At 42.6% G+C, this 16,534-nt stretch overlaps 1 protein-coding gene and 1 long non-coding RNA gene across 7 annotated transcripts in view; one reads left to right on the top strand and one right to left on the bottom strand.

Annotated features, from left to right (window-relative positions):
- The window catches only part of RAPGEF6 (Rap guanine nucleotide exchange factor 6), a 118,617-nt gene that overhangs the window by 62,717 nt on the left and 39,366 nt on the right, over window positions 1–16,534 (bottom strand). For all 6 annotated transcript variants that reach the window (XM_021289088.2, XM_021289086.2, XM_021289087.2 and 3 more), the window contains exon 6: window positions 12,041–12,184. In XM_021289088.2, coding sequence (XP_021144763.2) covers window positions 12,041–12,184 — 144 coding nt within the window. The remainder of the gene's footprint in view (window positions 1–12,040; window positions 12,185–16,534) is intronic.
- On the top strand, window positions 45–15,356 carry LOC110359526 (uncharacterized). The gene is made up of 2 exons (XR_002414784.2): window positions 45–171; window positions 13,950–15,356. It is a non-coding gene; the product is annotated as an uncharacterized LOC110359526 (long non-coding RNA).

Raw genomic sequence — 16,534 nt, forward strand, 5'->3', positions numbered from 1 at the left:
CCCCACCCCCAGCAGCACCGCTTCTTCCTGATTAATCAGAGAAAGAAAAGCCCATTGTGCAGCACCAGAGGGGAGGAACGGGCGCTGGTCTCAAAGCCATCATGGCACTGGCTGAACAGGCAGAAGAAACCGCCGAGGTGCCAGCGAGCCGAGGGGCCTGGGTCTGAGCAGGTACCTTAATTTGCACTCCCCCCTCGTGAATAGAGCAGCTAAGGTAGAGCATCCAGCCTCCAAGCCCTGGCTGGGGGCTGGGGAAGGAGAGCAGCTGCTTGGAAAGCAATCTGTCATTGCACACACTCGGGCAAAGATGTTTCAGGCTACAATAATTCATTTTAATACAGTTTTGTGAGTGGGAATTGCCAAACACAACGGCGTAATGCAGAAATATTTTAGTATTAAGGGTACCTTGCATCAAGAGGTGATTTCAACATATTTGAGTACTTTAAATTTCTTTTGGGGAGGTGGGGAGCGTGGGTGCAGCAGCAGAGGCAGCTGCAGCGGGAGCTGGATGCAGCCCCTGCTACGCTGGCACAGCTCGCTCAATTCTGTGTCACTGTGGAATGTTTCTCCAATTTCTCCCCCATTTAACTTAAGCATCTCATATGAATCATTGTATTTTCATGGCAAGGGTTAGCCCCTCATGAAGGCTTCTCAGGAATTCCTGTTTAAAGGGGGGGGGAAAATACAACTCTCCACCCTTTTCCTGACCCTTTTAGCAGGCAGAGGCAAGGAAATCAGGACTGGCAGCTCCCCTTCAGGGTGACATTACATGGTGCAAATGCATGCTTAGGTCTGTGGCTTTCCACAGTAGCACTTACTAACGGGCTGGAGAAAAATCCTACCGAAAGATCTGTAGGACTCGTAAGTGGTATGAAAACACGATCCATCCTAAGGGAAGGAGGGAGGGAGAGCAGGAGGGAGCGGGAGAGGGAGGGCAGAGACTGTCATCATCCCTGAAGTGATGTAAGCTTCTAAATATAGCACCAGCAATACAGAGGAACAATAAAAAGGCACCATGGATTCAATTTCTCCATTGCTTTCGCACTACCTCAACCATCTTTCTTCAGCTGTTGTGTTAAGCACGGAAAGGTCACCTCCTATTTGTAGTGATTCAGATTTATATGGTTTATAATACTTTCTTAAATACATTTATAAATTACAGCGCTCTCCTGCAGATCTGACTGTTGGTGCAGATGCTCTGCAGAGTCGGGCAGCAGCATGATCAGCATTGGAAACAGGGCCAGGGCCAGCACGGGGGGAAGGGGACAGTCCCCTCTACTACAGACTCAAACAAAAAGTTCATTTCTATGGTTTGAACCGAGATGATTCATATCAGGCTCCTCCCTTCCTTCCTGACATCTCATTTCGGGCAAGGGGTGGAGAAGTTTGGGAAAGTACACAACTCAAAAATCCCTGGTGATGAGAAGAAGTGGGCACCAACCCCTGAAGGGTCAGTTTGTGGGACTGAATCCACCCAGAGATACAGAAATGACGAACTCTCTAATGGCTTTATACCGAAAGAGGGTAGGTTTACATTAGTTATAAGGAAGAAAATCTTCACCGTGAGGGTGATGAGACACCAGCCCAGGTTTCCCAAAGAGGTGGTGGATGCCCCATCCCTGGAGACATCCCAGGCCAGGCTGGATGGGGCTCTGAGCAACCTGAGCTGGTGAAGATGTCCCTGTCATGGCAGGGGTGGCACTGCATGAGCTTTGAAGGTTCCTTACAGCCTAAAACATCCTGCAATTCTATGAATACAGAATTTTACCCACTAAAACATTACCTTAATCTAGCCTCCATACCAAAATCACAGCCCAAACCTGATACACGCCTGACTGTAATTTCCTCAGGTGCCACCTACCTGGGAAGCCAGTTGGAGTTTCAGGTTTGGAAGCTGTAAAGCCCATCAATGTATATATTCATTTTCATCCCCAAAAACCTGATATGAAAGTCAATACAAAATACAACTATTTTTTTTCCCTCATTTAGAAAAACTGTATCTCAAGCTAAAATTAGCAGATTAAGATCATTTAGAACATAAGGTAACAGCACACCTCCCACAAGAAAAAGGCCTCTGATTAAATGACCTTGGGAATAACACATTAACTCCACAATCAGGTTAAAAATCATTAAAATGCCACTTCCAATATTTCTTCTGTCATTTTTCTTGAGGATTAACACCAAACTGGAAGCCTGAAAGCAAGAAGGAGGGAGGGATCTGACTCTTCCCACCAAATTTCAAAATTTCTCTCTAAGCAAGTGTGATTTTGAACAGTCAACTTCCATTTAACAGTAGCCAGGGCACCCAGCTTGCACAGTGTATGTGACACACGTATCACCTCAGGTATGACATCTCATGAACAGCTTTTTCTTAGGAATAGACCCGTGTCTGGAGGCACCACTTTTAGACAGCAAAGTGTAAATGAACAGACTTGCCCGGACTCGGCCACGGTCCACGCACAGGAATCTTGGCCGACCCTGGATCCAGGCTGGGACCAGCCAGGCGTAGCATAGTCTGAGCTTGGGCAATAGCGAGTAGAAGGGAGGAAAAGGTGAGTAAGGGACTTGTAAAAGTGCTCCTGAGGGGTTTACTACAAGGGTGACCAGAGCACAACGCAGGGATCCCCAAACCTGCCATGCTGGGGAGCGCAGCACAGACCTCGAGCAGCTCTGCAGGGCTTCCCTCACCAGACCAAGTGTCACACCAGAACGCTTTCCAAATTCTCTCATTTTCTGGTGTCATCCAGCCCTCGCTACCTTTGAAAGTGGGAAGCTGACCACGCTCTTGGAAATTTTACCCCAGCATCATTTGGGGTCCCTCCCTCCACTCTGAGCAAAACACTAGCAAAAGCCCAGTTATTCTCACCCAGTCTGAGAAACCGAACAGCTAAAGCAAGGGATAGGCCAGATGCTGAACCTACGCTCCACGCTGACAAACCACAACTGTTAACCAAACTCTAAAGGAAACAAAATTTGAAATCATAAAGCCCATCCAAGCATTGTGGCTACATTTCCTCAAACTAAAACTTCATAATGTAAGAACAAAAAACTCTAATACTCAATGACAGAAAACAATTCTGACTGGCAAGAACAAAGTATCAACAAGGAATTCAGCTACAATGATCACCCCATTTAGCTAGAGACTTCATTTAATCACCTATTTCAAGTATTTCGTCTGTCAAATATATCCCCATTAAGAAAGTTTCCACATATCTAGTATAAAATTACGAATGCTGTTAAATGTCATTAGATAGCAATCAGTTCTATGCCAAAACCAAAGATATTCTTCTAGCTATTCTCTTGTACAAATAGTGGTTTTCATGCCAAGTTTTTCAAGTAAAACAGGGCATCCAAATGCTTGTGTTATGCACTGACTTTTTCTGATGGTGATTTTAACTGAAAATTGCTCAGGATATTCTCAGTCCCTAACTTGCTCCAGAAAGCTTCTGAAGAACATGACTGAGTTGATGCAAATTTCCATATTCCAAATTAGAAAACCATTTTAACTTGAATACAGAGTTGAAGACACCACCATCCCAGTCCTTTAAAGAAGTCCTTCAGTGCTGTGTGACATTTAATCCAACGACTCAGACTTTTTCAGGCTGAAATACAAAATGACCCTTCACATGGCTACTTCTCTCTAAGGAGTGATAAACCTAAACCGAAGCAAAAGGTTGAGCTGGCTACAAGTGAGAATACAGCCAGGCTGCTACTCTTCAATATGACATATTGAACAGAAAGAGCCCAGATGGAAGACAGGAAAGGAAAAACAAATCCACACACGCTACCATCTCCCTGCACGCAGGCGACCAGCTTGCTGGCTACTACCCTGTGGGTTTCCTACAAGAAGCCACTCAATATGTCATTTCAAAAGACTGAAACAATGATGTTAAAAAGAAGGATCTGACAAAGAACTGCAACTTATATACAAAAGGTTTTTAAGTCCCCAAAAAGACAGAAATGTCTTTCTCAGGTGCAGTGATACAATTACGAGCAGTAGGCACAACCCTTACACATCATTCTCAATCTAGTTTGCGTAAGAGGTTCCTTATAAAGAATTAATGACTTTGGAACTGCCACCCAGCCCCTTAGGGTCCATCAAAACGGCGATCAACTCTCTGAACATGCTGCATAAAATATTTTCTCAGGCATTTTCCAAGGAACTGAGTTAATTTCTAACCAGGGTGTAAATTTCTCCATGCAGTGAAAGAAATAGGAAGAAATAAATAACTGGTTATTATGTGGAGAACGCCTTAATAATGACCTGGCCTTTTACTTCTTGTGCATGTTTATCCGAAAAATATCTAGAATTTTTGAAAGGTTCTTCTGCTACAATCTGCCATGGAGCAACCCCAGGTACAACGGTGCCATCTCTCCCACAGCTCTGCCAGGACCAGCTTAGGTCTAAGCAGTTCAATCCCAGTTAATGGTGTGGGGAGGTTTCACTGGGAAGGATGGACTATGCTCAGGATCCATTTCCGAATGGTTCCAGGCTCCCTGGTGAAAGTGCTCATGATGTAAAAACACTGATGGGTTTGGACTGCAAGTAGGAAACAAGTGGAAAAATCTGTACAAGCTTTTTACTGAATTATCACATGGACAAGTGCAGTTCTGCTGCTCTGCTGAGCAAGGGAAGGCCACAGAAACCTGCTGCAGGGACGATATTGTGGTCACGGGGACAATCGTCACCGCAGCTTTCACCAGCACCTGGGGAGGGAGCAGCTGAACAACAAAGTGCTCAAGTTACTCAAGATACAGAAAGGTTTTTTAAAAGAAGAAAGTATTTGAAGCAAGAGAAAATTATGGTGTAAGCACAGGTAGGAAAAAGAGACAAAAAAAAAAATAAAAGGAGAGAAAACCCCTTTAAAGCAGCTGACAGATATGTATGAGTCCATGTGGCAAAAATTAGTTGATTCTTCAGCTGTATAAAGGGTTATTGTACACATAAAAAGCCCTGAAGAAAGATGGGTAAGTCAGCCCTGTCAGCAACCTCACGGCGCAAAAGCCCCTCACAGCAGCTCACTATCTCATTCCAGGACCAGAGCTGTCAGTCTGGCAGCACGGGAGGATGCCCGTCTGTCTGTCCATCCGTCTGTCTGTCCTGCAGAACGATGCCGCATCCCAACACAGTGCTGTTGCCCATTGCTGCAGGCTCTCGCGTAGGCAACAAGAAGGGCTGTGCATTACTGCCCGCAGCCAGATTTGAGTAAATACAGGTGCTCGCTTAAAATAAACCCTCCCTAGTTTCAGTTTGATGTAGTTTCATTTGTGCATCACTCTTAAATGCTGTTAAACAGTTACACATGTCATCTCCAAATTGAGGTGTTTTCTGTAATTCACAGTTTATATATAATCTGCTTGTTAAGTCTGGAAAACCTTCAGGGAAACTCCTGAATACAAGTTTTGAATAATTACAATCACTTTCATTATGGATAAATTGTGGTAAATGGATAAATTTTTTAAAAAATAAAGTTTTAATCTGAAAAACACGGATTTTAACAGAAGGCCAGTATTTTCAGTATTTTCTTATTTTGTGCATAAATGCAGTCATGACTTGGTTTGGGAAGCACAGGTGGTCCATGGAAATTCGTAGGAAGAATCTGAATGGATTTGGTGTTTTCTTAATGACCACCTTAACCAGCGACAGACTTTCAAGGAGTCCTTGACAGAAACGCTGCAGACAAAATGAGCAGACAAAAATCAATACGTAAAATAAGATGAGTGAACGTGAATTTGGCAATTCCCCCCTTGCTTGTGCATTCCCCTCTCTCCTCCACAGCCAGCTCCGCTCGGGTGCGGCCACAACCAGCCCCAGACTGTCTGCTCAGGAAGTGAATGTGCTGCAGACGCAGCTTCTTTTTGGTTGCAGAAGTAAGAAAACAACTGAAAATGGCAGGAGTTCAAGAGAGATGCAAAGAAGCGAGTATGCACATGGGGTTTTACAGGTGCTGTCCTGCCCGGGCAGCCCAGCTGACTGGGGGACTTGAAGACGCTGTCGCTCCGCAATATGTGCAACCTGCGAGTTATCCAGCACCGTGCGCAATTAGATGGATAGATGGATTAGATGGACATTAGAACAAAGAAAATCTCCATGTTGTAAATAAAAACAGTGTCAGGAAGTAGGGACTTGCATTATCTTTTTGCATCGCATGACACCTCCAGAGAGCTACCAATGACACAAATCTCTGTATCTACACAGCAAGGCTCACAGATTTCAGAAAGACCCAAATTTCCTCCTGATTTGTTAGTTAACAAAGCTGAAGTTCTGTCAAGTAGTTTAAGAGTGTAAAAAAAGAGGAAGTGCGGACAAAAAAACACATTAAAAAAAGGCAACGAGCTGAAAAGAGAATCATCCTCCAGCTCAAGAACAAGTGACTCAAGCCACTCAGAGCTCAGCCACAGCCTCATTAAATTAACTGATATTCCAAATAAACAGATGACAGCTGATGCTGTGTTCACGCTTAGCAAAAGGCAGCTGGAGGCATGCTGCAAGTCGGTCTTTGTTTTAGATCAATAAAAGGTACCATTTCAGCATATTTACCTGGTAGTTAAAAATAGATTATAAAAGGCCCGTAGTGGTTTATAGCATTTAAAAGGATTAGTGAGAGTAAAGAACCTAATGGGTTTGATCCGGTATATTGAAATGTGACTTAAATTCCTGAATTGTGAGATACTCTACGCTAACTCCAACCTCTGACAGGATTACATTAAGCAATGATCAAAGAACAAGAAACTTGCCACTCAAGCAGTCTTCAGTGACAGACTTCTCTGAAGATAAATGTTTCTGCAAGGCTTAAGGAAATTTTTTACATGATGCAAGTATTAAGATACTGTCCGTAAAACTTAATATGATAATAAATCTTTCAAACCTCATCATCCTCTTACAAGATTTAAAGGGAAAAAAAAAGTGAATTTGCATCTCTGAGAAAGAAGATTACTACTAAAAGTTTGGTGCTGATTTCTTTATTCTGTTTAACAATGAACTAACAGTTGAAAAAAGTCTAAATGTTGTCACAACTCCACAGAAATACACATCACATCATACATGCACTATTTTTAGAAATACAAATATTCCTCATTCAAAAAAATTACAGATAGAAAAGAACTGTCAAAAAAGTACGTAGGTAATAAATTCGAGACGTCTCACTCGAAAGAAGATTTGAGCTTACAGGTTTGAGAGTAATGCAGAAGCTTCTATCAAATTGTTAAACCTCATTTAGGTTTGACTTCTACAAGAAACATAAGTGCAAAACTTCCTTTATTTTTTAATAGTGAATATAAATGCTTGAACCGTTTACTTTCCGATTAGTTGATCCAAGATCAAAGCAGCAATTTCACTTCTATAAAGCAACAGAACTACCATTAAACATTTTTTCATAAAAGCATCAACATAGAGACATCAGCTGGTTTGAGTCTGGCTGTGGTTTTGTAAGTACCCACTGAGTGGACACACAAGTTCAGAACATAGTTGAACAAAGATGATCACAATTACTTTTTCCTTTTGTAATTAAGAAATATAGTTGCATTACCTATTGGGTCGAGAACTAGACTACCAACTAGAAATGATGAAGTATTTATCTGAGTTGTGATGATTTCCGGCTGTGTGACCCCGAGTTCCTGTGTGGATTCTTATCTACATTAGACAGTCCATGCACAGAGTGCATATCTCCAAAAAGAGATGCAATCATACTAACAAGCCAGATTTGAAGCACAAACAGGCATAATTAATACCGATGGCACATTTCTTTCCAATCCATTAAGTGTGAGCAAGAGCTTTCTCCAAATGACTCCAGCCTTGCTTTTCCCCACCCAGTCAGGATGACACTGCGGAGGTGACATGAAAATACAGAGAGTTAAGTGACAAAAGTGAAAAAGGCAACAGAGCCCAGAAATGCCCTGGGATAAAGAGGTCCCATGTCACTATGGATGCCCAGACCTGCCCCAGGCAGAGCCAGCCATGTGCACTGGGGCTGCCATCGTGATCCAGCCGCACCCTAAAAACCCCCATTTGAGTAGTGTTTTGCCAAAACCACATTTATCTCCCCAACCCTGCTGTCTAGCGATGCTGTAGAAGTGAAAAGCCCAGCACCAGCAGAACCTGGACAGAACTGCGAGCAGAGCCAGACCTCAGGCTGTTCACCCACCGAACAAGAGCGAGTTTAACACACCTTTTTGCATACGTATTGCAAGAACAAATCCGTGTTATTATGTGCTTTGAAGGTAAAAACAGAAATATAATCCTTTTCAGTTTGAGTGAGAAGAAAGAACACATATGTTCGCTGTATTTTACTGGAAGAAGGTAAAAAAACACACCACATCCCAAATTTAAATACTTATTCTGCAGAAGACCAGTGCTCTTGTGAAACAGTATTGCTCTATGAACCACAAAAAAGTTGTAAAGGAGCCTACATGATAACTCCTCCACCAAAGAAGCCAATAAAACAATTCACTTTTAACATAAGTTCATTCAAAGGGAGGGGGGGGGGGGGAGGGGGAAATGAAGATAACCACTTTAATTTGAGTATCAACTATCCTGAAGATTTACAGTTAAATTCAGTACTAGGGCTCTTTTGCCAAGTAAAAGGCATAAGAGAAAGGAAGAGCCTCAAAGATGGTAACAATCATTTCAAATATTACTTAAAGTATCTGCATAGAAATCTTTATCTGATGGCCATTCACAGGGTTTTCTACAGAAAAAGTTCCAGCAATAACAGGGAGGTCCACGTGAGAAACAGATGCAAGCTCATGTTACAACCTAATGGGTGATTTTTTTACAAAAGCAAAGATTAACCTTAATTCTAGAATCATTTTGGTTGGAAGAGACCTTTAAGATCATCAAGTCCAACCCCTGGCACTAACCCATGTCCCTCAGAACCTCATCTCTGTGTCTGTTTAACCCCTCCAGGGATGGTGACTCCACCACTGCCCTGGGCAGCCTGTTCAGTGCCAACAACCCTTTTCGGGAAGAAATTTTCCTAATATCCAATCTAAACCTCCCCTGGCACAACGGGAGGCCATCTCCTCTCTCCTATAGCTGGTTACTTGGGAGTAATCCTAGGGCAGCCATTATCTTGGCACTCCGTGGTGTGACCCCCAGGGCTCATGTCCCCAACAGGCCCGGCCTTGCTCATACCCATCTCCGCAAGGGCCCGCAGCTGATCCCGCAAGGCATATCTGTGGCCCCGCCCGCTGGCTCCGCCAGCGCCGCACTCCCGCTCTGTCACACCGGCAGCTCCGCCGCAGCCGCGGCCCGACCGCTCGCACCGGCGGCTCAGGCGGCAACGGCCGCGTCCGTCACCATGGCGACCTGACGCCCCCGCGCGGCAGTCTGACCAATAGCAGCTCGCTCCCTCTCTCCCGCGCGCCCCCACACGCCGCAGGCCGTTGGCCCCGCCCCTCAGCCCCTCGAGCCCCTCAGCCGCGTCTGGCCTTGAACCCCCAGGGCAGATGGATCAGCTCCTCAGAAGACGACAAGTGCAGTATTCCATAAAATACACTAAATAAATTGTAAATACTAATCATAGTATATTTAATGCACAGAGATTTACATTTTAAGGAGTTGATGGACATTGCATAGATAATCCCCCTTAAAAGCAAGCACAAGGAATCTTCTGTTTAATCATGAAAGGAAAAACTCTGAGCTGGGAGAAAGCAACACCAAATTTCAACACCTATAGCATTTAAGTTTTATTTAGAAAGCAGAAAACTACCCATGTCTGAGAGATGAGGCATTTAAAAACTTCAACAGAGTCCCATTGAGTCCTCCAACATCCCAGCACGTCCCCGCAGAGCCCCGACCCCGAGCAAGGAGGGTCCCCAAGGTCCATCACACGCGTCTGCCAAAGGGCACTTAGCACCAGGCTGGAGGGTGAAATCCAACACTGCCTTCATTCATCACACCATGCCAGAGAGGAAACCTGCCGCCCAGTCTGTACACTTTTCCCACTCTGGCAGAAAACATAACTCCAAGTTCTTCTCTTAATAAGAGTCTCATTCAAAAAGCCTGCCCTCCTTATCCCACCCATTCTCACATGAGCTGAGATGAAGGGTCACATTATAAAGCCTCTTTTTCAAGACCTGCCATGTATGAGCAGACTCATATAGGCTAGAGTTAAACCTAGGCACAGAACAAACCATCCCTCAGAAAAATTCTTTGTTTTATTGGATTATAACAGAATATGGAAAATATAGGCATCCAATTTTTATTGTCAAACAGGCAGCTGGTTATCGTGTTTCAATTTCTTAGTCATCTGTTGAGTTACAAATTACTTTTCCCTACACCAAGTCCTGTATGACACTGTCCAATTAGGAGCTCACGGTCTACAAAGCAAGGATTGGTATTTCGGTTCAGGCTGCTGAAAACCCAACAGCTTGCAAATATGCTATCAGAGAGGCGGTTGCTCACTCCCTACCACTTAGCACTTGTTCATGAAGGACAACACCTAACAGCATTAACAGGCCTCTTTTTATACATTCCTAGTTAACTGACATAAAAAGCAGATTTAGGAATATGCTGTTGATTTATGAAGTTTATACCATTTCCCATCAAATGCTAAAGAAGCCGCTAGATTTGCAACATGTAACTATACGTGCAGACACATGCATGCGCTCCATGTAGTTGGTAACATAAAGAAATAAATCAACATGAAGTCCTAACGAGGACATCATCTGTCGACTAATCACAACCCTGTGAGTGTAGCACTCTGATTCCTTACATCGACAACCTACAAACTCTGAAATCGTTCAGGAAGACAGATAACTTGGTCTTAGACCAGAGATGCGGAGTCCCTCCAGGCACACGGCACAGGCACCACCAGCATCGGCTGCTCCTGGGATTCTCTTCCTCTTAGCGCCAAATCTGAAAATTACTTCCTGCGAGCTTATTCATTGCCACAAACACCAAAGAGAAAGAGACACATTTTGTCATCCACAGACTGGAATTTAATTCCTAATAAAGCCTTATGCACAACTGCCCAGAGCGTGAGGGTCCAACATCTCATTTCATCAATAACTGATTCAGGTTACTTACTAATGACAAAGTTCAACACGTGACACTTCTTGAAATGAGATGGTAGAGGACCTTAAACTTCAAGCAGCATATTCTTCCTGCCACAGCAACGAGAGCTTTGCTGCTTACGAGACTGCACACATCAGATATTCTGAAGTGCATCAACTGAAAGAGGCTTTGTTCCTTTTGAGGAGATGAAAAGGAAGATTGGCAAAAAAGGGGAGAAATTGAATTTGTTTTTTCCTGTGCTTGAAGACTACTCAAGGACAGTGTACTTCAGCATTAGTACTGTTTTTTTAACCTTTGATTTTCAAAGCAAATCAAAATATCCAGAACAATTATTTTCTATGAAATAATCTGTCTGGATCACAGGTATAGCCTGCTACCAAACAGGAAGTCTGTATGTGAAAAATAATGTTGAAGATTAACCTCCATATAAAAGCACTGTGGCCTTGAAACCACAGCCGTACGTGCTTTCACACAGCGCAGATTATACAGTCTGTGATGTTATTTAAGACTAGCAAACGAGTTGCTGTTACTCTTTTTGATGCTTGAGCTACCACTATGCTATTTTTAAGCAAGTAAACACAACCAAGTACAACGATACTCTTAATGTTGTATTGAACGGCATTCACGATTGACTAAATTCCAAACCATAGTTCAAATTTATTAAGGAAAAAAAAAAAAAACAGAATCACCAATTCCAATATCTTGCCAAAAGAACTCCAGGTAAAACCAACAAAAAACAAGAATGACCGTTTCTCCATCCAGCAAACATTTTAACATTTATTTATAGCGTTCAACTGAAAACCCCGAAACCAAAACACCTCTTTTTTAACTAGTGCCTGAGCCTTCACTTCCACCTATCCCGTTCAAACCCAAAGCACTCTACTGCTCCCCAACAAGAACTGTTCGCAAAAGTGACAAACATGGCTCATTTCATCTCACCAGCTTTTCCCAGTAAAAGGAAGGCCAGCCAGCCACGCAGACGGCACGATGCCAAGGAGATGGGCCAAGGCAGAGCAGACTCACCGACAAGTAGCTGCTGGAATCCACGTTGTCGGTGATGGTCTGACGCTCGCCCCTCTGGTTGATCTTCCGAAACCTCCGACGGGACTGCCTGATTGGGACTTCTCTTTGCAAGATGTTTTCCTCATTGTCCTTGGAGTTCTCCACCTGAAACACATGTTCAGGCTCCTGGTTAAACATCCAGTTCTTCCATAGCACCGAAAGCCGATGGAGCCGTATGAAGCTCATGAGGAAGGAACAAACATAAGTTCAGAGCAGTTAAATTTTTCTCGAGAAAACGACTGCGGACGTTTCGGAGAACCAGTGCTGCATGTCTCAGAACTACGTTATTACAATGAGCCGGAGGCCACAGTTTCCTTCCAGGAAACAGTTTTAAAAAAAAAAGTAAAAAAGGCACACGTATCCTCTAAACAATGTCACTCACCAGTAGAAAACGCTTTTACACCCACACGTACCACACAACACGAGTTACAGACATGGCTCATTTCAAGTGTATCTTCAACACAGAAGTTACCATTTCTTTGAGTACTCAGAGTCTGCCAAAGGTATTGCATTATATCCTATTTTTATTGGTGTAATTTTTAAAAGTGTAGCTTGTTTCCAGTACCAGTCACAGCTGAACAGCTTTAAATACTCCAGCTTTTTATAAATAGCTACTTCAACTATGTCATACCGACTTCTAATCAATTCCAGAAGATTAAGAAGAAATAACTGTAATCTGATTCACATCTTGATGTTAACTATTATTTGTGACTAAACATTAAAAATTAGGTAAATCTATCTTGTTAGTAAAAGCCAACATGAAACCTTTTGATCTCGCTAGTTCCAATTCCTTTTTTTTCTATAAAAAGCAGTCTCATCCTTTCCCATTTCCTTCTGATGTTTTGGAAAAATATCTCCTAGCAGGAAGCAGAACAGACGTGCACGAAAACAGGCAGCAGCTGGGCAAGAAGCTCTACTATACATTTACTATACAGGAGTTTATACTGTCCTCAGTGATTTATTTTTTTAAATTTTTGTTTTCAAATTTCACTTGAAAATCCTAAACATAAGACTTTAGTACTGGCACAGGAGAAGAACCTCAATGCGGTCTTATGCAGCCTTTACGTCACGTACTTGGGTAAATTATCTCAAAACTAAAATTCAAAAGGTATAAAGGAATGAACAGACGGGAACAATAAAGTAACAAAAATACCTAAACCATCACGAAAGCAAGATCACATCTACTTTCCACATCACTTTTTCCAAACAGCTAAGTCTGTCTGAGGTCACGGGAAGGTGCAAGCAGCTGGGCTTGCCTTGTGGGCTCTTTTTAATTCAACAGAGAAAAATATGCATCAACAATATAGGTTAAAGATATCATTGAAAAAGGTGAACCTGATACCACAGTGTTGCCAAAAAAGCAAGAAGAAAAGCAGAGTTCCCCTAGAAAGGGACAACCACACTTTTCACTAGAATTTTACTACCTGTTTGCAAAGGCACAGGACAATGAGGAAAGATATCCATCATGCTTATAGCAGCACTGCTGCTGGGATAAGGATGTACGGAAAAAAACCAAAAATATCTATATCTCTATATACAGATAGATATACACACACACAAGGCATACAGGTCAACAAAAAATAAAACAAAAAAATCCTTTTAAATAGACCACTTAGTATAATTTTAAAAGTAGCAAGACACTGGATAGAGAAGCCCTTCTTCACCTAGCATAAAATACGGATTTTTAGTCAGCAATAATGTTGCTCCCAAATTATACAGAAGGCTTCCAGAATTAAGAAACTTTGGTTTTGTACAGTTACTCTATTAAACAACCAACATCATGTGGATTTTATTTATAATTTTTGTATGTGTGCCACAATATGTGAGCCCCTTCAATAAATGCATTATTTCCTTTTTTCTCTGTGTTCAGTCCTATAGGATCACAGGAACTAAAACAAGTGCTGAGCTTCTCCAACATAATGGAATACACTGGACACCGAGGACTCGCTGAAGTGGCCAGACAACAACTCTTCCAATACTGTGAACCCTTATTATTAAGTCCCAAAATGAAAAGGTATTTTTAAGACTGAAGTAAAAGAAACACTCAGTGAAAGATGAAGTTAGTTTTCAGTTAGAATTGTGGAAGAAAAAGAAGAAGTGAGCATAAATGTATTATTTGTTAGCACAAAGGCAAAACAACCAACTCCAAGTGGAATCTGAAACTGAGACCAGCTGCTTCCTTCGGTTACCGCCACTGCTGTCACCAAAAACAAATTAAAGAAAAATCAGAAAGCAAGGAAAGAGACTCACACCACACAGCTTCCAGCACCATCAGGATTATGAGTGCAGACAACCATCGCATTGTTTGTGCTTCTGATTTACAATAACACATACCAATGGGTTTTGATACGCTGCATATCGGCAGGTCAGGGCTCCCTGGCACTGCTCATCACTCGGCCCTGCTTTGACCTGCTTAAAGCCAAAAGTTTCTGTTGGCAGCGAGCAAATCCAACCTCCTCACATCCCCCTGAACGGGACAAACACTTGTAGGGAGCAATTCGGCATCTCTGTGGGTGCTGTGGGTTGTGCCCTGGTGTGGGAGCAGAGGGATGACCAGGCCGCCAGCTCAGATGGAGACTGCTGCCCCGCAGACTTTTAGTATTATTTGATTTTCAATATGTAACAAAAAGTCTGGAATAGCATACTAACTGACTAGGTTTCTGATCAAGAATGCTTCCATACAGCCAGCTTCACCCACAGCACTGGCTGCCACGTAAAAAAATCGAGGAGGTTTGTAAGACTGTCCCCAAATTCACCACGCAGCCCATGCCAGCAATGGAGTATTTTCGAGCTCCAAATATCACACTGTCTTACGCTTAAGATCTGAAGAAGAAAACAAAAGTGCCAAGGAACAACAGAAAGGACACCTCAGAACACTGAGATATGCTGCGATTCTGGGCCATTTTCTTAAATGATAAATGGGCCTATTATTAATTCAATAGATTGCTCAGGCTCCAAAAATATGAGCTACAATGTTCATTTACACGCTATCTGTTATCCTCATTAACTTAAGTTGACCACATTTTATGGCCTTTAAAATGGGTCAGTTCCCAGAGGATTTCCACTACAGAACTGATTTACATTCTAACAAGAAAGGATAAGCGGGGGGGGCACAAAACCCACAACTAAACAAAACAGCAGTAGAGAACGATGGTGTTCTTCAAGTACACTGAAGTAGCTAATTCTTTTGCTTGAAGATAAAAATTCCTTATGTATCAAATCCTATTAGTATGTTGCAAATTAAAAGAGAAAATAAAAGAATATAAATGAATAAGAATTAATCATGGAAATGAAACTCGAGTACACCTTGTGTCAGCACAGAACAGTAGCAAGGTGCTACCATCACACTGATGCTTTTTTCTCACCCATTTGAAGTCCTACCTGAAAAACTGACAGTTAATAGTATCTTTAGTTACATTTACCTGCAAAACATGAACATAAAAATAACGAAGAAACAATTTTGTACTTTCAATTTTCTGATTTTCCTACAGAAAAAATATAGTGAAGTTCCAGAAAAGGATTTAAGGTACTTCCGGGTATTTCTATGCTCTCTATATTCTCAGTGGGATTTAACTACAATTCCAGAAAGTTCAGAGGATGATAGTCCAGATTGTGCATTTGTCTGCAGGGACAAGCGGTTTCTGAGCAGGCTGTGACAGGGTGCTCTCTGAAAAAAACTCACAGTTTTAGCTACTCAAGCTGCACATACACAAAACTCTTTGGTTTCTTAATAAAATATTTTAATAAGATCATTTTCTTTCCAGTAGTACAACACTACACGGAAGCTACTCTTTGATTTGCATCTTCTTGTTGTTTTGGTTTGGGTTTTTTGATTGTTTTTTTGTTTTAATGGTGATAAGGCCAAATAAGGATGGGTATGAGTTGTGTAACCCATTTGTTAGTGAAACGGAGCCAAACAGACCAAATTCTTCTTCTGTTACATCAACCTGAAGGATTACAGAGATTCAAGAGGCCTATATATGATTGGGTAAGTGAACATTTGTCATTCTATGCCACAACATGCCAGGAACGTTGAGGTGTCTGGCCCAGCTCACCCAGGCCTGGTTCACCCAGGCCTGGCTCACCCCCGGCCTGGTTCACTCAGGCCTGGCTCACCCCAGGCCGTGGACTCAGACATACTCTGCATGTCAAATCCTTGACAGCAGCAGTTAACAGGCAAAACTCTGAAGCAGCAGCAAACCCAAGTGCCTGGGGCATATGCATGACATGGCTGCACATGTTGTCACCCAAGCAGTCCTGTGGCACCCCTCAAGGCATAAATCTCCCTCCCAAACCTCCAGCTTTGAGAAGAGGCAGGATAATTGGGAATACACAAATGAACTATTTCGCTCAAGAGGACCGATGGAGGCTTCTTGCACCATTACCTACGCTCACTTCACGACATGTCAGACCGTAGCTTAAACCGTACTGCAGCAAAGAGCAAATTACTGATGC

This window comes from Columba livia, chromosome 14, assembly GCF_036013475.1.
Source record: "Columba livia isolate bColLiv1 breed racing homer chromosome 14, bColLiv1.pat.W.v2, whole genome shotgun sequence".
In the NCBI taxonomy this organism is placed as follows: domain Eukaryota; kingdom Metazoa; phylum Chordata; class Aves; order Columbiformes; family Columbidae; genus Columba; species Columba livia.